Source organism: Typopeltis vanoorti, chromosome 18 (assembly GCF_054136105.1).
Source record: "Typopeltis vanoorti isolate ZY-2024b chromosome 18, IOZ_Tvanoo_1.0, whole genome shotgun sequence".
NCBI classification, from domain to species: Eukaryota; Metazoa; Arthropoda; class Arachnida; order Uropygi; family Thelyphonidae; genus Typopeltis; species Typopeltis vanoorti.
The window spans coordinates 65,496,388-65,520,902 of NC_143566.1; the positions used below are offsets into that span (position 1 = coordinate 65,496,388).

General features: G+C 36.2%; 1 protein-coding gene across 2 annotated transcripts in view; it reads left to right on the plus strand.

Moving 5' to 3' along the window:
- Positions 1–24,515, plus strand: part of su(r) (dihydropyrimidine dehydrogenase su(r)) — a 413,031-nt gene that overhangs the window by 279,668 nt on the left and 108,848 nt on the right. For both annotated transcript variants that reach the window (XM_090408491.1, XM_090408493.1), the window contains one exon: positions 23,142–23,357. In XM_090408491.1, coding sequence (XP_090264617.1) covers positions 23,142–23,357 — 216 coding nt within the window. The remainder of the gene's footprint in view (positions 1–23,141; positions 23,358–24,515) is intronic.

Below are 24,515 nucleotides of genomic sequence, written 5' to 3' on the forward strand. Positions count from 1 at the left end.
CAAATCCAACACTCTTTGACCTCGAGTTTCTTCTTTCACATGCTACTTGAGAAAGTTGTCTCGCAACAATCCAATAAATTCCTGTTCTTTCTAATCATGAGATTTCTCTTCTACTTAATCAATGTTTGGAAAATTAAAGTCACCCATAATGATCATTTGCAATTGGCGATACATTTCTTCATCCACTACAACTGAGCCGCCAGGTCTGTAGCAACACCTCCACTATATATTTCATTCCCACCTCCACTTCACACCAGATAGACTCAAACTCATCACTGGGACATCGTTACCATCATTGTTTTCTTGTATTTCTACCCTAACTGGACTTAAGTCATCTGATATCATTAGTAGCACTCTTCCTCCTCTCCTATCTCTTCTATCATTCCTAAAAATAGTATATCCATTACACTCGATCCCACTTACCATATCTGATTCTGATAGCCAGGTTTCACTAATGCCAACAATCTTAGGCCACATTGTATTCAATAAAGCAACAAACTCAACCCCTTTGTTTCTAATGCTCCTGGCATTTGTGTATAGACATAATAAATTACAACCTAGCCTATTCTTATAATTAGATATGCAATCTATTTGATCTTGTTCTAGAATTTTCTCTCTTCCCTCCCCAGACATACTTAAAAGGTCCGAACCCAAAGAATATTTTTCCACTCCTTCGCCACATACATAACCATGTTCGAAAGCATTCATATCTTTATGATGTTTGCATACTATAGCTGAACTTTCACACACATTTTTCCCATTCCTCCCTTGATAATCTAGCTTCCTGACTCTCTGCATTAGGTCTCACACCAAGAAGTAATTTCTTCACGTTTCTGATGCCAAATGAATTCAAGTCCAGGCCATCATTCTTATACAAATCTTTTCTGCCATCAAACACACCCCACATGTCTAAAAACTCACATCCATATCTTCTACATAGCCTGCGCATGAAATCATTTGCTATCATCACCCTGCTTCTTAATTCAGTACTATCATATCTATGTAGTAATCCTACAATTTTTACTCTCTCACATTTCTTTCTTGCTTCTTCCAACAGATCTTTCATATCTTCTCCCATATTATGTTTGTCACCACTTAAATTATTAGTACCTGCCAGCACTACCACTTTTACATTTCTTTTTTGGTTTTCAATTACGTTTTTCATATTTTTAATTTTTGCTCCTGGGAAACTAGACGTGTTGACTCCCTCGGCAAGCGCATATTTTAAAATTGAGTCACCATACCATGTTATCTCTTTTTTCATAGATAAAAATTGTTATGCTTGTATACTAATGTATATAGTATCAGAAATGAAGCAGCTGAGTTTGTAGCATAAGTGAAACTTGGTTGACCGAGGATGATATACCGCCAGGACTTGAAATTGTAGGTTATAAAATTTCCAAAAGGATAGGATGATGAAGAGAGAAGGGGGGGAGAGGTATTGTTAATGGTAGAAGAGGAAATATGTCCTTTAAGGGTCAATGGAAAATAGTAGTACTCGTATGTGAAGATTTTGAAGATGTTTGGTGTGAAGTTGCTAATAGGATGCTGTTATAAGCCAGGGAATGTAGAGAGTATTGATTATGAAATGCTTAGACAAATTAGTTGGGCAAGTAAAAGGAAGATGATTCTAATGAGAGATTTTAATTATAGGAATGTGGGTTTGAAAGAAGAAATAGTGTATAGTAACAAGGAGAGTGAATTTGTTGAGTTTCTACAGGATAACTATCTAAAGCAGGTTACGAATGTGTTAGAAGCAACACAAAGTTTATCAGTGTTAGATTTGATAATATCCTCACAGGATGTAGTTGTGAATGAGGTATCAACACTACCACCTGTTGGCGAAAGGGATCATGAAGTATTGGTTTGAAAGGTAGTCATACAGGAAAAAAGTTGTTATCAAGAAGGTCTATATGTGGAACTATAAGGTGGGTGATTATCATAAGCTCCATAGTCAACTAGCATCAATACATTGGGCTGATGAATTGTGTAAAAAAAAGATGTTGACAGTGCATTGGAAATGATAAGGAAGTATCTAACACAAGCAGTGCATAACTGCATACCAAGAGTTAATGAAATATATAGAGTAGGAGTGAGCTGGATGAACAGTGAAATCAAACAAGCAGTGTTACAAAAGAAGTTGTTATGAAGTACAAGACAGTTTGCAGTGAAAAGATGCATGAAGAATATCAAGTACAGGCCAGAAAAGTGACAAGCATGGTTAAAAAAGAAAAAGTAGAATATGAGAGGTGATTGGCCAGTCAGGTCAAAGCTAATCCAACGGATTTTTCTGCTATGTGGTAAGCAAGAGGAAAAATAATTATGCCAGGTTGATACTGGTGATGGTAATGATAGCAGAGTTCTATACATTATATACATGAAAACACAAGGTAAATGTATTATTTATGAAATATATTGCCATATATTTCAGTCTGAAATTAACAGGTCAGTGGCTTAAACAACAGTTGTTGCAAGATAGAATGCAACAATTGATTTATTCGAAATAGAGTGAGCTACGTGATGCTAAATCATCAATAGCGTTATGCTTTCACTGAAGAAAAGGTTAATTATTACAGTGTACACTAAATTGCACACACACACACACACACACACACACACACACACACACACACACACACACACACACACACATATATAACTTATAATATCATAATCAACAGATCATCAGATAGATGTAGTATCTAGTTGGTTTCTTAAGACCATATGTCTTTATTAAATATCATTCTTGGTCTTAATAATAATTGTGGGGGTTGGGGAAACTTTAATGATGTGTTATTCAAATCAAATTTTCTCATATTTTTGATAGCAGTAGGCAGGTCATTCCGATTCATGTAGGGCAGTGACGCTGGCCTCAGTACACGCTCCTTAAATAAGCATTCAAATTTGTACCAACATCTTGCCGTGTTTCAGATCAAAGAATGTTCTGCCTCTATTCCGTGTTGAGCTAATCCAGACTTATCAGATTTTTTATGGAAAATATATGATTGATGTTCTTGTATTCTTTTTTCTATTGAGCATCCAGTTTGTCTGAAGTAATAAGGATGGCAGTCACATGGAACTTGGTATACACCTGGAAAACATAGGAGAGTGCTTATCTTTAGAAGAGGAGAATACATTGAGCATTTATTAATAGGAATAAAAGTCACTACTAAATCATAAATAAAATTGTTCTGAAATGTCAGAGACATATGGATTGGAACACGATGTATTGATTCCTTGTTGTTTGGGTTAGATTTGTAGGAGTCAAATATATGTTGTGTAATCCTTTCGGAGAAGTCATTTAATTTCATATATTGTTTGGTAAAGTGCTTCCTGTAAATGATAAGGAGTTCAACAATTAGTCTTAGCTCATTGAATTAAGCACTTTATGATTCCTGTCTTTTGAGAAGGATGATGTGCAGATTGTTGAAGAATGTAACGTCCAGTGAAAATGGGTTTTCTATAAACTGATGTGTTAAATAACCTGATGGTGAGTGGATGAGAAGAATGTCTAAAAATGATACTTTGTTGTTTTTTTTTCAATTTCCATAGTGAATATATGAGAATGTAAAGTATTTATAGTAGATAAAAATGTTAGTAAGGTATTTATATTATGAGGCCACATCACAAAAATGTCTTCTATATATCTCACCCAAAATGAAGGTTGAGGGTGTATAGATGAAAAAGGGATGTCTTCTAAATGCTCTAAATAAAAGTTGGCTATTAACAATTTAACATCATGCATCTCGTTCTATTTGAATGAATCAATTGTTTGATTCTACCTTGTAACAACTGTCTTTTAAGCCACTGATGATGGTCTGTTAATTTCTGACTGAAATATGGAAGTATATTTAATAAATAATACTTTTACCTTGTGTTTTTGTGTATAAATTGTATAGAACTATGGCACAAGTTCCTCTAAAAACAATTGTAGCAGAGTAAACATAACAAATGATATAGTGGAATTATTTAACAAACATGTCATTAGGGTATATCGTAATGGTGTGAATGATGCTGAACAACATGTAGAAGGAATGCAAGAATTAGGAGAATTAAAGGTGAAAGGATCAGAGGTGTATCAAGTTTTGCTTGAGTTAGATGTTAATAAAGCTGTGAGAATGGATGACATATCACCACATATTTTTAAAGAGTGTGCAAAAGAGTTATCAATGCCTTTGTACTTGTTATTTAATAAAAGTCTTGCAGTGGAGAAGGTTCCTAACGAGTGGAAAGAAGGCAAAATAATATCGCTCCACAAGCATCGGTTGAGAAGTGAAATTTCCAATTATAGGAAACGTATATCTCTCTGGCCAGTATATCTGCATTTGTGATCAAAGTGTTGGAAAAATTGGTTAAAAATAGAATACAGGATTGGGTTGATCAACTTAAGATTCTCTCTGATGATTAGCATGGGTTGGTGAAGAGCAGGTCTTTTTTTAGCAAACTGCTTATGTTTTATGATAAGGTGACGAATGTGTTGGATAAGGGAGAATCATAATGATATTTGTAGAAAGTATTTTACCTTGGGTATAGTAAATGTTAAAGATACCAAGCAATTTTGAACCTGGTTTTACTCCATTTCCCAAGTAAGCAAACAGACAAACAAGTCAAGTTTGCACCTGCAACACTTGCAGGCACAAACTTGACTTGTTTGTCTGTTTGCTTACTTGGGAAATGGAGTATACAATGATATTATTGGACTTTCCAAAAACATTTGATAGATTACCACATGATAAGTTGATGTACAAGCTGCAGAGGATAGGAATAGATATATATTAGATGAATCAGAGATTGGCTCTCTGAACGATACCAGCAAGTTTTGTATGATGGAGCTGTGTCTCAGAAAAGGAAGGTGACTAGTGGTGTGCCAAGCTAAAACTCCAGGTTCTGTTCTTGGGCTCCTACTGTTTAACTTATTTGTTAATGATCATGTGGATTGGCTGGGGATCTTCAAATGTTTGTCAATGATGCAAAGTTAGGTAGAATTATCAGTAGAGTGCTGATGTTAATTCTCTACAGGAAGACTTGAATAGAGTTTTAGGTTGGACAAATGAGTGGGGGTTACAGTTTTAATATTAATGAATGCAAAGTGTTACACTATGGGATAGAGAGAGAGATATCAGGCTACATACTGTATTGATGGAGCTCCACTTCAGGAAGTGGATGAGATTTGGGATCTTGGAGTGATGGTAGACAGTGGACTGAAGTTCCAGGGGCAAATTGCATGTGTTGCAAAGACTGCACATTATATTGCTTCTATGATCAAAAGTACACTGACATGTAGGGATAAGGAGGTAGTGGTGTCTCTATATAAGACATTGGTCAGACTACATATGGACTATATATATATATATATATATATATGGAAAATATATATATGGTGAATATGGATTACAGAGATTGGTTATTAATCTCATATTAATTGGATAATCATTGGAATATAATTGGATATTAAAAATCTTAAACGATTTAAATACCAAAAAAGACTTTTAGTCCTGATAGATTAATACAGAAGAAATTATAAAAAAAGTGGATGTCGAGATGGGAAGAACAAGAGGTCATCCCTGGAATTAGTATAAAGATATTGCTTCTATGATCAAAAGTACACTGACATGTAGGGATAAGGAGGTGGTGGTGTCTCTATATAAGACACTGGTCAGACTACATATGGACTATATATATATATATATGAAAAATATATATATGGTGAATATGGATTACAGAGATTGGATTTTTAATTTAATTGGATAATTAAATGGATAATCATTGGAATATAATTGGATATTAAAAATCTTAAACGATTTAAATACCTAAAAGACTTTTAGTCCTGATAGATTAATACAGAAGAAATTATTAAAAAAGTGGATGTCGAGATGGGAGGAACAAGAGGCCATCCCTGGAATTAGTATAAAGATGTGGTGAAGAAGGGTGTGTGAGGAGGAGATTTTTTATGTAGAGAGTTGTTAGTGAGTGGAATGCATTGACTGTGTGTGTTGTGAGTGCAGGTAGTGTAAATAACTTCAAAGCTCCTTATGATAGACATGTTGCTGGTTGAGTAGGCCTCCCAGGATGAGTCTGTTGACCCCAATAATAATAATAATAACAATAATAATAATTTCTTGGCAAGTTTAATTTAATTTGTAACCAAGTAAAAAAAAATAAAACTTCTACTCCTCCACTGTCTGATTATTGTTTCTACTCTTTGGATGCTTACTGTAATCAAGTTACAGAAATCATCCATGTTGATATCAGAGTCTATATTTCCCATTCATTCAAAAAGCCCTCTTAATATTCAAACTGTTTTTCAAGATATTCCAAGTAAGAAAAAGCAGCACATTACAGTAACTTGAGAAAAAACTCCTACTTCATTCTCATCTTACAGTGAAGTCCTCAATAACTGCAAAACAACCATTAACAAATCCAAGTCTGACTTTGAACTAACTAAATGTAAAAAAAAAAAACTTACCTCCTACACTAATGGCAATCCTGCTTCTATTTGTAAAAGCTGTTGAGTGCAATTTTTTTTCCATTGCTTCCACCCCTCTCTCTCTCTCTCTCTCTCTCTCTTTTTCTGTCTAACCCCAGATGGCACTATTGCAACACCTAAAAAAATCTGACCACCTGGCTTCACTCTTTTCTTTCAATGCTAACATAGACAATGAAGGCAAAGTTGGAGGTAATTCCAATTATTCCAAGAATGACTTACTACATACCATCTGTGACTTTCTCCCAGAAAGACATCAGAAAAATACCGAAAAGACTTTTAGTCCTGATAGCATTCTCCAAATGTACTTTAGAGATCTCCTTCTAAACCAAAACTCCTTTATATTACTACAAACTGTTATACTCAGCTGACATCATTCACACAGCATGGAATCAGGCTCATATTCAGTCAATTTCAAAACAAAATGAGATAAATATCTACCGTCAAATTATCACTTTATTAGAAGTAATGGAGAATTCATCAACAGTAAACTTCTTTATCACCTGGAGAACAACAAGCCAATTAGTAACTACCAGTATGGATTTTGAATTTTTGCACCTACATCAGCCATCACTGAACACATGCCATGGAAAGGTTTGGAGAAAATTGTGCTATTATGCTTGACATTTCCAAGGCATTTAATAGGGTCTAGCATTTAGGGATGCTCAGCAATTTATTGAGCACTCCTGAATACCAGAATACTTTTTATAATTGGATTGCCAGCTTTTTCTTGGGTCATACAGTGTACGTATAGAAATCTCTATACGTACATTGAAGATTGAGATTTCTATACAATCAGTATAGAAATCTCTTTTCAGATTTCTATACTGATGTAGGCCTTTCTCATGGCTCTATTATATCACCTACTCTCTCTCTCTCTCTCATATACATAAATGATGTTCTCTCACTGACCTCATACTCCATCCAGTTTTTTTGAGAATAGCTCGCTCTCTTCATTCCTCTTACTGGTATGACAAACCTTGTAGTGCTCAAACATTCCAGATTTCAAGATCATCTACATCCAGTGTCCTTAACACTGATCTCCACACCATTCTCCGCACTGAAGATAATATGCCTATATTATCTTCGATGCTTCCAAAGCAAAGTTTTGTTCTTTTTTTCCTTGCAAAACAGACCTTAGTTCTTCTCCCCCCTTTCCTTTATAATGCTCAGCTTAACAGCCAAAACTAGATCTCTCACTCTCCTTGGACTTAAATTTTTCTCTAATCTTTCCTGGCACTAAACATCGTATCTAGCTTCATTAGCCTTCAAAAAAAGCTGGTATCCTTTCTTGCTTAAGATGTTACTTTTTACCATCCAGTTACCAACACTACAAATCCTAAAACCACCAACTTTAGACTACTGCTGTCATATTTGGGGTGGGGAATCAGAGAGCTCTCTAAAAATCCTTGTTGATATTCAAAAAAATGGTAGGTTGGCTAATTGATGATTTCTCTCAAACATTCTGTCTCTCTCTCTAGCTGCTTTCTCATAGATCATTGGTTTCTGCATTGAATCTTTTCTGCAGAAATTTCCATCATTGCCATTCAACAGAAGTGGCATCTCTCATTCCCTCCCCCATTTCTGCTTAACATTCATTTGCAGTTCAGTTGATTGAACACTGAACCTGCTGCTGTTCCCATTCATCTTTCTTTTCATCTCCATCTATTTTCTGGAAAAGCCTTATCCCCATTAACTGCTTCCCCTAAAGACCACAATCTCTAGCTGTTCAAAAATTTATCAACATATTCTTTTCTTTTCTAAACCTTCCCATATGCACACACCAGTTTGCTATAGTTCTGCAACGTGTGTGGAAGTGATCTTCCCTGAATAATATGTAGATTTCCATTCAAGATCATATTTCTCTTCTTGGGCTGACTTACACATATAGTTTTTCTTGCCCAAGTGGTTAGTAATACTGCTCTCCAGTCAAAAGACTACAGGTTTGAATCCTACTTTGGGCATTGATGTTTGTGATGTTCTTCATTCATTCATACACATTCATATATACAATATATGCACTATATGAGAGGAGTAAACCCAACCCTTCCCTCCATTAGGGAGAGGCCTTCATCACTAATGAGAGAGATCACAGGCCAAATATAATACAATACAATACATACAGTATATTATTCAACCACAGTGGGAAATCATTTTACTGATTGGCTTACTAATGGGTCAGTTAACAGAAAATGTATTTACATGGTGATATACCATGTAATTATGTCACTTGACATAATTAATTCAAGGGTTGGTTAATGGAAGGTCTAATTATTGAGAGATCACTGTCTATACTTTATCCATTCTTCACAGAAATTCTCATAATCAAATTCAAGGTTGCTTAGCTCAGAGTGGTTGTTTTAAGGTATCTAAGAAACCACTAGGAGTTGAGAGACAACTACTAAGGTAGTTGTCATTTACAAATTTGTGAAATGTGTTTTCCTTGTTCCTAGATGTAAATCTCATTCCACACTATATTAACATACAGCTTTCTCTTGTTTGCTAGACTAATCATACTATATAAACTTTCTAGTCAAAATCCCCCACATTTCAAAACCTATGGCAGCAGCAGCCAGCTAAGTACGTCATACTATCCACCTCACACCACACTACCTCAAAACTACTGCTAATGTCTCCCTCCTCTCCTTGTACTTCTACCTTCTGCAGAACTGAATGATAAGAAAATGCATGACTGAACACTGTTATATATAACTTATTGCAGTTGACTTCAAGCATCTCTTTCATGAGTGATTGATAAAAATAAAAACAGGCTATTAATTTATTATTATCTCAACAATTATCTTAATCTTTGCCAGTGACATTCAAATGATCATCCCCTTTAATAAGACATTTCTTATAGGCAAACTCACATGAATAAAGTCAGAGAGCTATGAAATTTATTATAAAAAACTCCACTAACCCAAAACCATTTCAAGTAAGAAAAGTATGTCCCATGACATAGGTTTCTCCACAGGATATGATTAGAACATATCAGAATATTCCTATTATCACAAAATAAAATAAAAAATAAATAAAAGATGGAAAAAAGCTTGGCAACAGTTATCAATTAATCAAGTAAGTAATTACTTGATTAATTACTGAACTAAACTTGATAAGCTTAGGTCAGTTGTTTCAAATAGAGAAGATACAATTGCCTTAAAGAAACTTTGGTAATGTTCTCTCCAGTGAACTCGACTCTCGCAGATATGATATGCATAGTTGTGACAGCAGCTTCCTTACCAGTAGGTCCTTTAAAGGTGGTGTGTGCCATGTGCAGTAAAAATAAAATAAATAAATAATATAATTCAAAACCTCTGTTCAGTAAGCTATTATGGTTTTGGCAATTAAAAATATAAAATAAATTCCAAAGTTTACAAACAAATGAGTAGTTTTATGTGGGTTGTGTTAATTCTCAATAATATCACAATCATTTTGAACAACAGTCTCATTCAAAGCAGTACTACTGCAAAAATTTTACTTTCAGTGATCACAGCTTCTTGGGGATCCTGGCTGTCCACAGATAAATATTAGCTTTAATAGTATCCAAAATTATATACTGCAGAATGTTATAATGTACCATAAACTATGTCAGCATAATAGTATAAGAAATGTTCATGAGAAAATATGATTATTTTCTGGGGTATCTCCATAGATTCAGAGACTAACTACAGGAGGCCCATACTAACCACTATTCACAGTACCATGCATATTAGTATTAGCATTATTATGTGACACCTCCAAGGAGTCCAAACACTCATCAAGGGAGGGCACTCTGCAACTCTCCATTTCCACCATTTAATCCACCAAGTAAACAGAACTGTTACTACCATCATCATCTAAACACAACATCATCTACTGCCCACCACCACCACTAATATTTTTTGTCTGTAAATTGTTTGTGTTGTCAAGGCCATTTGCCTGTAAATGGGATTAAAAACCTGAGTTTCCAAGAGAAAAAAAACCCTGCTTCCTCCATATGAGATTGGCTAACTCACCTTCAATCAAAAAAAAAAAAAAAAAAAGACATATAAAGATCCCTCCTGTCAAGCGAGAATTGAACTTAAGCCTTTTCCAACTGAAGGGTACAACGTGCTATTGTTCTTTCAGCTGCACTACAGAGGCATTTTCCTTGAACTCATTTCCTTGGTCTCTCATTCTTCCCATCTTAACGTCCACTTTTATCATTTCTTCAGTATTAATCTGATAGAATACCTTAACTAACTTGACCATCTCTATCATATCACCTCTTTTCTTCAATATGCTCTCTAAACTTCAACTCCCTGTCCAAATCCCTAGCCTCATCAATTTCCTGTAGTCCAGCTCCATCAACTTTGAAGGCATGGTATCTACATTTTCCTGGAAGAAGAGATCATAAATGGTGATCTCTTCAAACAAGATATTAAGTGGGGGGAGAGATGCAAATGATTATGCAAGGCTGAATACAATTTCATGGGTTTCATATTTGAATTGGCTGATAATGACATTGGACAAGGGTAACTGTGGTAAAGGGATGTTGAAATGCATATATATGAATGCCAGAAGTATAAGAAATAAGAGAGAGAGAAGTTTTTGGCATAAGTCACTCACTTTGGCCAAAAATTATAGGCCAGTGAGACCTGGTTGAAAAATAAAGGAATAGAATGTATTTTCACTGAGGATAGAGGGAATAAGATAGGCGGTAGGTTATTGGTGACGACAGGTAAAGAATCACAACCAACAAAATTTGAAGTTAAAGAGGATTTTAGCTATCAGGGAGTGATTCATTTGACACTGTCTGGTGCAAGATAGAGGGCAAAATATATTGCTGGTTGCTGCTATAGACCAGGGAGTCCACTGGAAGATGTAGATACCATGCATCAGCAGATTAGCACAATGAATGCAAGCTAAATAACTATTATGGGAAGGAGGATTTCAACTATGGGGACATAGATTAGAAGGAGGAGGGACATGGCAAATTAGAAGTGGAATTTATACAGTTGCTAAGAAATAACTACTTGAAACAACATGTTATATAGGGTGCCAGAGGTTTGAGAATGCTGGATCTGGTAATATCATCAGAAGATGTATCCATAACCAAAATGGACACCTGCCCCAATTTGGGAAGAGTGACCATGCAGTTTTGTTCTGGGAAGTTGGTAAGCATGTGACTTCTCTGTCAAGAGAGAGTTTATGTTAAACTATAAAGATGGAAATTATGTCTGACAGGAGTCATCTTGGAGGAGTGCCATGGCTTGAGAATCTAAAAGAAAAGAATGTCAGTAAAGCATGAGAAGTGGTCAGGGATTGTTTGAGAGAAGCAGTATCAGACTGTATACCCAAGGCATTAGGAGAAACTAGGAATCAAGTGGATGAGTAGAGATATAATGCAAGAACTGAAAACAAAAACCACTGCAGAGGGAATATAAAGAAAAAGGTGATCAGCATGCTCATAAGCAATACAAAATGCAAGCAAAAAGGGCAACTAGTATGGTAAAAAAGGTCAAAGCAGATTGTGAGAGAAAATTAGCTAAGCAGGCCAAAGTTAATCCATAAGAGTTTTTTTCATTATAAAGCAAATAAAAAGGAAAAACACTATGGAGGGAAAACTTTAATCAATGCTGATGGTAGGAAGGTGTTAGAGACAAAAGAAATAGTTGAGTTGCCGAGTGATCATTTTTACCAATTTGTGTTGCTCCAGTGGAAATTTTGCAGTTGCTGATTTAACAGAGATGCATATATATCAAAATTGTGGTAGATGAACAGGCAGTGCTGAGCATATTGAAAAATGTCTAAGTGAATACTGCAGTGCGACTGGATGGTGTCAGTCCGTGTACTACATGAATGTGCAAGAGAATCGGCATTTCCTCTGATGAAGTTGTTCAATCTAAGTCTCAGCTCTGACAAGGGTCCAAAGGAGTGGAAAGAGAGTAAGGTGGTTGAATTGCATAAAAATGGCTCCAAGACACAAGTAGCATTTTGCAGACCAATTGATATCGATAATATTATTTTATTATTTTTGGTAACCTCCATGGAGTCAACAGACTCATTATGAGAGGCCCAGTCAACCAGCAACATGTCTATCATAATGAGCTTTGAAATTATTACACTACCTGCACTCAGGCAATGCATTCCACTCACTAGCAACTCTCCATGTAAAAAATCTACTCCTCACACCTTTCTTCACCACATCTCTATACAACTTCCAGGGATGGCCTCTCGTTCTTCCCATCTTAACATCCACTCTTTTATAATTTCTTCAGTATTAATCTGATAGAATACTTTCAGTATTAATCTGATAGAATACCTTAGCCTTAACTAACTTGACCATCTCTATCATACCACCTCTTTTCCTCCTATCCACTAACCTCTGTAATCCACATTCTCTCAAATGCTCTTCATAACCAACACTCTGGAGTTCTGATATCACTTTGGTTATTTGTCTTAGGATCCTCTCTAGTGTTTCCACATCACAATGAAAACTAGGAGCACAATAGTCTATATGTGGTCTAACCAATGCCTTATATAGAGGCACCACCACCACCTCCTTATCCCTACACGTCAATGTACTTTTTATCATAGCAGCAACGATGTTGTGCAATAAAGTTGGTTAAAGGTAAAATCAAACAGTGGGTTAGGGTTATGATACTCTATAGTCTGCAGCATAGCTTTGTGAAAAATAGGTCCTGCTTTAGTAATTTACTTACATTTTATAATAAAGTGACAGCAGAATTAGATAAAAGAAATGGCTACACCACAATAGTGCTGGAATTTGCAAAGGCATTTGACAGAATACCATATAGAAAACTATTACAAAAGTCAGAGGGTAATGGCTGGTAGCATGGATAGCAGGTGTAGTTGATAGACAGATACCAGAGAGTGCCATATGGTGGAGTGAAATCTAAGAGAATGAGGGTGATTAGTGGAGTACCTCAGGGTTCTGTCTAGGACCAAATCTGTGCACAGTTGTCAAGATGTACATGAATCATAATTTAATTTAATTAATACTACTCTTTTTAATTTGTCTATCAATGATATAGGGAAAGATTTAAAGGGGGAAGGGGTATTCAGTTATTTGCTGATGATGCAAAACTGGGGAGTGCAATAGTTGATAAAAGTGATTTAAATAAATTGTCACTATGGGCAAAGAGTAATTTGGTCACCTAGGTTTTTTCTTGATGGGGAGGAGGTTGAGAAGATCCAGAGGCGAGTGACCAAGATAATAGCATGCCTGTGGAATGAACCTTATGAGAACGGGTTGAGGATTTGTGGGTTGCAAAAATTGGTTGATAGGCAGAGGAGGGGAGATATGATTGAGACATTCAAATTACTGAAGGGTTTCTATACAATTAATTCAGAAGATATTTTTGAGAACAGGGCTGGTTGTGGGAGGACTAGGGGACATCCATGGAAACTGGGCAAAAGTGTGGTTAGTAAGGGTGTTAGAACTGGGTTCTTTACTTTTAGAGTGGTGAATGAGTGGAATGGGCTGCCAGAGTCTGTGGTGGATGCTGTGACAGTGAATGAGTTTAAGGCGAGGTATGATAAATACTGTATGAATGTCATATTGTTGCGATGAACATGATTTGGGGACTCCCTTGATGAGTCTTAAGGACTCCCTGGAATTGCCTGTAATAATAATAATAATGATTGTCAATTTAATGTTGCAAAATGTAAGATTATGCACTTCTGGTTAAAAAGGTTACATACCGTGTATCACATTGATGGTACTGGATTGCAGGAAATGAATGAGGCTAGGGACTTGGGGGTAATGGTGGACAGAGAATTGAAGTTTAGAGGGCATATTGCAAAAGTTGGTAAAAAAGCTCAGAGGATTACTTGGATATTGAAATACATGTAATTCAAATGAAGATAGGGAAGTTATTATCCCTCTTTATAAGGCTATAATTTAGCTACATCTTAATTAATGTGCAGAGATTTGTTAACCTGGGTTTCTTGTGGACCAGGAGGTGGTAGAGAAGATTCAGAGACAAGTGACTAAGCTTGTGATAGGAATGTTCCCTACAAGGATAGAGTGAAGGTTTGTGGGCTACAAAGTCTAGTTAAAAGGCAGAAAAGAGGCAATATGACAGAAACTTTTAAGATATTAAAGGGATGTTAGTGAACAAGGGAAGGGTGATTATTATGGATGATTTTAATTATGTCAAACAGATTGAAAAGAAGACAGCATTTGAGAGTATGGAAAATTAATTTCTTTAGTTCTAAAAGAATTTCACACTTCTCTCTAGTTGGGGAGAGAGTGATGACATGGCTAGAATATGGTGACTGCTTTCTGTGAAGAAAGGCTATATGTCGAGGTGTAAGGCTGGTGATTATGACTAGCCTAGGAGACAGCTTGGCACTATAGCATGGAATGAGGAGTTGAGCAGTAAGGAAATAGCTTCTTGGACACTGACAAAGAAATATATAACAGCATCAATTTGTGAATGCATTTGGAAGATCAACTGACTGAATAGGAGGTGTAAAATTAATGAATCAGGGGGATTAAGCATGAAATCTGGAAGAAGGCACTTTGGAGGCAACACAAGATTTATTTTATTTATTTATTTGTATGGGGTTTCCTCCCTTTTTCTCCCCCGTCCCTATTGGGGTGAGTTGAGCCCCCCTCATGGGGGGGTTAAGTATTTATGGCTGTAGATCTGTGTGTGTTCACGGGGCCAGTTTGCCTGCTTGCGGGATGAAAAACGCCAGATAAATTGGCAGAAAAAACCCTACTGCCCGTGCCCAAGACCGGCTAACTTGGCTATGGCTGAGGAAGATCCTCAAATTCCTCACGTCTTCGACACGGGAATCGATCCTGGGACACTCCTTCCCCAGTCATTTGGTTGCGAAGTGCACAGCCACTAGGCTAACCGCACGGACAGCACAAGATGAATAATGGTAATAATCAGTTGCTTGAAGAGCATAAAGAGCAGGTGGGTAGACTGTCTCAGTTGGTGAGGACAACAAAAATGGAGTATATGCAGATATTAGCAAATTAGGCCAAGAAAATCCCTTGCAAGTTTCTTCAATATGTGGCAAGTAGAAAGTAGAATGATTATGGTAAAATGATGTTAATGGATGAAAGTGGGAGATTTGTAACTGCTGCAGAGGACATAGTTGAGATATTCAGTGAGCAGTTCATCAGGGTGTTTCATCCTAGTGTAAAATCAGAACTCAAGTGTAGAGAATGAAATGAGAGAAGACTTAATGATGAGCAAGCAAGTCGTATATGAAGAATCAAGTAAGCTTACTTGTGCTGTTAAAGCTAGCTTCAACAGCACAGAGTGGAAGGAAGGCAAAATTGTTCCATTTCATATAGGCGGTGATAAGGCTATGGCAACAAACTATAGGGATCTGTATATCCAGAGTTGTAGTTAAGGTACTGGAGAGGTTCGTGAGAGGTAGGATACAAAAAATGGGTTGATAACAATGGTATTGTTTGTACTTGCATGGATTGTTAAAGGGAAGTCATATTTTCTAACTTGCTTATGCACCATAATAAGGTAAGGAATGTATTGGACAAGGGAGTTTTTGATAGATTTCTGCATACACTTTAGTTGGTCACTAAAGCAGATGAGATTGGATAACAGAGTTGGATAAATAACTGGCTATGAGATAGGTATCAGCAATTTGTGAATTGTGGGGGGGGGGGGAGGCACTATCTCAAAAGAGGAAAGTCACTAGTAGTGTACCACAGGGGTCTCTTTTGGGAACATTACTATTTAATTTGTATATTAATGATATTGGGATAGGTTTAACTGGTGATATGCAACTGTTTGCAGATAATGAAAAACTGGGGAGACTGATGAGGAATCAGTCAGATGTTGTGGCCTTATGGGAGAACTTAAATAGATTGTATGAGTGTGCAATAGTATGGAACTGTCAATTCAATGTTACCAAGTGTAAGGTTCTGAAATTTGGTAGCCAACAATTGGATGCAAAATATACGCTTGGTATGGAAATTTTGGAAGATATTCAGGACTTTCAATTGTGCAGTGCGACCTCTGAACATCCGATCTTTATCCACAACCATTCCAAGGCTTTTTATTGGTGGACAATGAGGTTCAGAGGCCACATTGCACAAGTCTGAAGACATTACATCAGATTATGGCAATGATGCAGAGGACCTTAACTTGCGGAAATAAAGAAGTTCTGGTTCCATTGTGCTAGCCTTGATCAAGCTTTTGTATGGATTATTATGCACAGATTTGGTCCCCCAGTTTTCATGGTAGGCCTGTGTAGCTCAGTGGAAGTAATTTCATCCTCGGCACTAGGCAGCCTGAAGATGGACTTCAGTTCAAGTCTACTTGCTGACTGGAGGAACTTTTTCTAAGCCCATCTTCAACTGATTCCTAAGTTAGGCGATCTCTGGCACAGGTAACCAAGCAACTGATTGTCCGTGCCAGGTAAACTCAAGAAAATTGACCGTAGAACCCATACTGTTTCAGACAAGAACATACCCTGTTAGGGTTAAGTGCTAAGAGATAGCAGCATTTGTTTGCCAGTCTCTATTTCAGTTGCTGTTTATAATTAGTGATAATTCTTTTATCTGAACTGATTAATTTTGCCCTTTATATAGGGTTTTCATAATCCCATATTGTTGGGAGGGGGGGGGATGACTGTTGAATGTAATTACAGAAAACCTGTATGTGCAGGTTTTCTGTAAACAGAGGAAGCCAGGGATCCGCCAGGCTGGTGTGTAATCAGAGTGTCTAGGAAAGGGAGAGTGTTGTTTTTAGATTGTTCTACCTACCTCCCTATAGAACATGATCCTGCCAGCACCCAAATTAGAACATTCATTAGGCTCCTTAAGAAGGTTACCTCTTGGCCTGTGGAAGTGACAAACAGACCTAAACCTCCCCCCCCCCCCAACTGGATATGGACTACCAAAAATCCATAAGAAAAATGTACCATAATGTCCCATTATGGATGGCATTGATTCCCACACAGTATACTGGCAACACACCCTCACACATAAAAAAACTCAGCCCACTTTAAAGCCAGTATAGAAAACCTCTCACTCCAACACCACACTGACATAATGGTCAGTTTTGATGTCTCCTTCTCCTTATTCACTAATGTCCCACTAAAAGATAACTTAGACCTCATCCAAGCCAAATTTCCTCCTGATATCTCAGCCCTATTTCAGTTCACCATGGGTTCTTCACTCTCTTTCCACCCCTGGCTAACTGCTTTATGGAGACCTTTGAAGAAAAAGCTTTAAACTCTGTCCCACATAAACCAACTATTTGGCTAAGCTATGTGGACAATGTGTTTACCACTTGGCTACATGGCCTGGATACACTCCACAATTTCTCAACACACTTAAGCAATCTACACCCCAGGATCCAGTTTACCTTTGAAAAGGAAAACAATAGTCTCCCTTTCCTAGACACTCTGATTACATGCCAGCCTGATGGATCCCTGGCTTTACAGAAAACATACACATACAGGTGGATACATTAACCAGCAGTCACTCCCCCTCTCCCAACAATATGGGATTATAAAATCCCTATATAACAAACAGGACAAAATTAATCAGTTCAGATAACAATGCCATAATTATTGAACTTAACTATATCCTTAATACCTTAGCCAATGGCTACAACTCCCCCAAAAAATCCAAAAAATATTAAAACCAGTTAACACCCCCCCCCTCTTCATAGCAGAGATTAATCTAAATCTATTACCATTCCGTATATCTGGGGTATGTCCAAAAAACTAACAAAAAATCCTAAGAAAATATGACCTCACAACTAGATACAAACCACATAAGAAATTGGTGTCTCCTATCCACTCCACCAAAGACCAGTCACTTCTCCCAAATCTACCTGGAGTATACCAGGTCCCTTGCAGTCAAAAACTGTCCTGCTATGGCCAAAAAAGCAGGACAGCCAATATCAGGATATCTGAACATAAGGACTACATTCGGTTCCACCAATACAGCCGCTCAGGACTTGCTGACTATGCATTGGACACCTTGAATCAGCCTCAGCTCTGAAAAACTTCCCATACCTCAACACATTTAGGTGTATGAGACTGCCCCAAATTTGGGAAGCATACATTCTAAGATTGTCAGCCTAATGGCCAAGATAACCTAATTTAACCTGCTAGGAGGCATCTTTTAGGACTCTAGGACTGACTTCAGCCTCATTTGCTTAGTGTGAGTGCCTGCATGCACATATCATTGGTTTGTGATCCATGAAGATGGCAATGTAACATTGCTGAAATTAGCTAGCTATTAATTCAAGATTTTATAATTAATAATTTAGTTTATGTTGTCATTTACTAAAAAAATTAGAAGTATAATTAGTAATAGTCTTATGCCAGCCATCTCTGGTTGGCTACTGGTGGAAACTGAATTGCCCACTCAGTCTCCAAAAGCTAAATAGGGTTAAAAGCAGTGGTGAAGGAGCTCGCGAGCCCTTTGTTAAATTTTTATCAAATTTGTGAGCCCCTTGTTCTTCTTGTTTAATAATCTTGTAGAACTAGAAAATACCACTGTGGGATGTAATACATGCTACTATAATTGCTACTTTAAATTCATATGGATTTTCTGATAACTATATAAAAAATCATTTCATTGCATTTCGTTCTGATGGAGCTAGTGTAATGTTAGGAAACAAATCAGGTGTTGCAATCAGACTTCTACAAAAATTTTCCAGCGTTGTGATTTGGCATTGCACTCATCATTTACACTTAGCATTAGACGATTCAATAAAAAAACATTAAAGAAATAAATAATTTTGAAATATTTATGGATAAATTATATGCTTTTTATCATCAATCACCAAAAAATCAACGAGAATTAAATACGATTGCAAAAGACCTTGGTATCGAAATGTTAAAGATCGGCCGTGTGTTTGGACCATGATGGGCAGCTTGCAGTTTACGAATGGCTCTTGCTTTTGCAGAGAAATTACACAGCTTTATGCAAGCATTTTGCATTGAATGATAAATATAAGGGCTTTTTAAACCGACTTCTCAATTTGGAATTTTTAAAAAATCTAGCATTAATGATTGATATCCTACAGGAATTATCATATCTGTCAGAAGCTCTACAAAGTCACAATATAAGTATTACAAAGGCTAAGTTAGGCGTTCTTTTTTTTTTTTCGACGATGCAAGCCCTTTGTTAAAATTTCCATAGCTGACCACTGGTTAAAAGGCCTCGCCTATACTCCCTATAAGGAAAATAAAAGATGGGTGATTTTGATTTTTTTTTATTGATTTTCATGGTGATGAGAATATATTGGAAAGGGGCAGAGTAGACTGACTAAAATCGTAACTGGTCTTTGGGATGTGAGATATGAGGACAGATTGAGAGAATATAGTTTGCAAAGACCTTTGAATAGGAGGAAAATATGATTGAAACATTTAAGAACATTTAAGTTGGTAAAGAGTTGTTACCAGGTTAATGTGGAAGAAATTTTTCACAGAATGGGAGAAGGGGGGCAGGTAGAACAAAAGGACATACCTGGAAACTGTATAATGAGAGTGTGAGCATGGGCCAGGGCAGGTTCTTTGCATGGAGAGTGGTTGGTGAGTGGAATGAGTTGCCTGCCATTGTGGTGAATGCAGATACATTGAATGAGTTTAAAGCATAGTTTGATGCACTTTGTGTGTAACAGTGTTTGCCTCCCATGATGAGTCTTTTGAGTCCATGGAGATCTGTAGTTAATAATAATAATTAAAGTAAATGGAAGTCTGTGAAAATGGACTACAACTCTCTGTGCTTAATAGTGAAAAGAAGAAGAAAATGCTTGCAATGGAAACTTTTTGGAATTTACACTCTCCAGACACTGTTACTAAGACCAAAACATTTGACATAGTTTTTCTTTACAATCTTCTCAGTTATCGTGCAGACCATGATGAGATTTTATACCTTATTTTCATTAATGTTTCTGCTCATACTAGTAGATCTGACATTTTCAATGCAGTTTTGCTACCACAGATTTACTATACAATATATCTTTGAATGACCATAAATATTGTTTTATTTTTCACCGATCTTAAAACCATCAAAACTCTTTTGTACATGATAACATGTACTGTATGTATTTTAAAGTTCATGCAAATAGTAAAACCATCTTTACTACCTGTTTAATCAAATGTTTAGAAATCAATACAGTGTAATATAATTCAATGGAATGTACTGTTTTCCATTTCCATAATTCCGTAGTGACACTATATAATCATATGTTTTGTAAATTGTCACTATTAATGAGCACTATTGATATATTTGTTGAAAGTTTATTTTTCACTTGGTCAGACTATAATAAATTTAGTTTAATCCTTTATCCAAGTGTGTGCAAACAAAGTTTGCACCTGAAAGTATCTTCAGGACTGGGGTAAAGTGGTACAATACCGGGGCAACTCCTTGCAAAGATGGAGCAAGCTACCAACACTCCTATCTCAGTATCTCCCATAATGCAAAACACATCTCCTTGCGGATATGTATAATGTTATGCATTAAGGGAAGGGCCACTACCAGGCCCAAGTGGTATCTCCGCTTGGGCCTGGCTCCGACTGAAGAGACCTCAATAAAGGTCGAAACTAGTCTGGGTAGTGGCCCTTCCCTTAATGCATAACATTATACATATTCGCAAGGAGATATGTTTTGCATTATGGGAGATACTGAGATAGGAGTGTTGGTAGCTTGCTCCACCTTTGCAAGGAGTTGCCCAGTGTTGTACCACTTTACCCCAGTCCTGAAGATACTTTCAGGCGCAAACTTTGTTTGCACACACTTGGATAAAGGATTAAACTAAATTTATTATATTGATATATTTGAATTAGATAAATAAATTTCAAGCAAATCTATTTGTTCAATGCAACAGTTTTCTTTCTTATTTCTGTTTCAGGCATTTGTAAACAAATATAGTACTCTAAACAAAATAAATACGGTGTCCCTCCACTTTATTCATGCCGAATTCATTCGAATATAATCCATCACTCTTGTATCATCCATCCATTCCTCAAATTTATCCCACACATTCACAGACTGCATCTTTACTTTTTGCACAGATCTTTGCCCATGCTCTCTCCACTCATTATTCTTCCTGAACAACACACTCTTTCCTCTATACCAGGCATGGGCAACCTTTCCTAGTTCGGGGGGCCAAATTATCATTATGTCTCTGAGTCAAGGGCCAGACCAAATTATTAAATAAAATAAATTAATATTAAATGAATTAAAACAAGTTGCTACTTCATATTTCATTTATTTATAATATAATGCTTTGGTATAAAGCTCTACATAAATTTTATAATATAATGAACGACATAACAATTTAATGTGAGGATTGGCCTTGTACTTCAACTAAGAGACTATCGATATTGACGTTAATATTACTTGAGGATAATCGTATAGAATTTTCGAGGTTTTCGTCCGTTATTTTTGTCAGAATTTTTGATTTATTGTATTTCATCCTCGGAAAAAAGTGTTCACATTCACACATATATGTGCTGCCGAAAAGACAAATGTTTTTTCTTGAAAAGGCATGTAAATTTGTATATTTTTCTTCCACCAAATAAAATTTATAAAAATCCGTCAAAGCAATGTTGTTAAATGGTGATTTTAGCACTAAATCTGCATGAAGCTCAATCTCAAGTTCCATCTGTAAGTTTTCTGGCACATTATTTACATCAGCATTCATCGGACGAGCAAATATAGTGAATGTGGATTTTTTGTTTTTGAAGTCAGCAAACCTTGTATCAAATTGCTCTATTAGTGCCTTCAATTAGTGTCTCTTCAAGTTGTATTCTTTGTTGACGGATACAGATTCGTTGCACAGCAAACATACAGGCAAACCTTTATTCAGAATAAAATAATAATCTTCCATCCAGTTGTCTTGAAATGGACGATTCTCTGCATCTACTTTTCTTTTTCTTGCAATAACCCCTGACATTTTCCCAAATTTATAAGTGATATTCAGAACTGTCAAACAAAACTGTCTTCTACACCGCAGGCACTGAACAGAACACAACATCAACGCAGGCACTGAACAAAGCACAACACCAATGCAAGTACCGAACTGACACGTTGTAACACATTCACACACGCCTCAGTCAAAGTGAGAAAGAGACTTTGGTTGGAGAAAACATAGTGTGTTTTGCGCAAATCATATGACATCAGCTTAATGTGAGTTAGTAGAACACACCATGTTTTCTCCCACCACGAATCAGACAAACTTCGCTGAAATAGATTAGGGCCGGATCAAAAGAAGTAGAGGGCCAGATCCGGCCTGTGGGCCGGGGGTTGCCCATATGTGCTCTATACTATTCTCTTTCACTTTCCCAAATAATTTCCTGATCTCTATCCTTAATATGTTCTCTCTCTCTCTCTCTAAGATGAGAAAAATTGTATGTTGATATGTTTTTTTTTAAAGTTTTTCCAGTCCACTAGCATGCCTCTTCAGGAGGTTGGATGTTATGCAAGTTAATGTATTAGTTGCTTTGATGTTGCTTACATTCTCTGTATAATTATCTCATCATTATTTTGTATCTTTGTTTTCTAGACATAAATGAGTACTTAGTGTTTATTATGCACTTTCAGATCAAAAATGAACTTTTTCTTCTTCTTAAACTGAAGGCATTATTTTATTAGAAAGCATATCATTCATATCTTAAATATATTAAATATTTTGCCATTTCATTCATACATGTGATTTTACAGGGTCTTTATGGTTTTAGTATTCCAGAGGAACCAATTTTGCCTATGTTTTATACTCCTATTGACCTGGTGGATATCAGTGTAAAGATGTGCAATTTGAAGTTCAAAAATCCATATGGCCTTGCAAGTGCTCCTCCAACTACCAGCAGTCCAATGATTAGAAGGGCTTTTGAGGCCGGATGGGGCTTTGCACTAACTAAAACATATGCATTAGACAAGGTGAAGTGATTTTTTTTTTCCTAGTTGTTACATGCTTGTTAAACTCACTTCAGCATTAAATACAGTAATGCTCTGCATTACGAGGTTCACTTTACAATGATCTGCTCATACAATGCTTTTAAATTAAGACTAATGCCCATTAACACAATGGTGCATTCACTCATGCAACAGTTTTACCAGCATGATGCTCCTGTGAATAATCAATCGATGCACAGTTTTTGTGAACTGTTTGTTTACAATGTTGTTGTTCTCTATATCTTTCAATATTTTGGTGTTTCGCTATGAATTTTAAACTGTTTATAACTATTATTTTATTTTATTGTCATTAATAATGGTAAGTAAATTTCAATGTATGTTGCTCCACTGAAAAGAAGAAAATCTGTACACCTATTACATTACATGCTAAGATTAAAATTATTAAATTTAGTGACAATAGTATTTCGAACACTAAGAGAGGCCTCCGATCAAACTTACCTTGCACTGCCATTGTTACATTTGTTAAAAACAAAGATAATGTTCTAAATGAAATGTAAATTGCTACACTAGTTAATACTGCAGTTATCTGTAAATGTGACAGTCTTATTGCTGCAATGAAAAACCAAAATGGTGTAGATTGATCACCAAACTAGTGGGTGTTGGTGGGTGTGTTCCCTTAAGCCAAGCCATTCAGAACAGCTATTCCAAACCTTTTCCTTTGAAAAATTTATTATAAATTTTTTCTGCATATCTGATGTAAATAAAAGTATTTTTTACCCACATATATGACTGCTTGAATATATTCTTAAACCATTGCATGCATCGACAAGTGAAAAAAAAAAAAGTAGTGATTCGCTATATGTCAAAATTCACTATACAGCAGTAGTCTGGAATGTAATGTGTTCTATGATCAGGGTATCCTGTATTAAATTACCTAGCTTTAACAATAGATGGCAAGAATCAGAATATATGACTTTTCTGTTTCTATTTTTCATTTTCATTTAAGTGATATAGTAAAAAAATTGCTCGATTGTCCTAACAAGTGAGAGCGGTGAGCGCTGCGATTCTGATCTGCGCACCGCTTTGAACAATAGGCTATATCTTAGGGAATTTTCGAATTTCTTGATAAAAAAGTTAGGAACAGATTTTTAAAAGTACATACTTTCAGAAAATAATATTAAA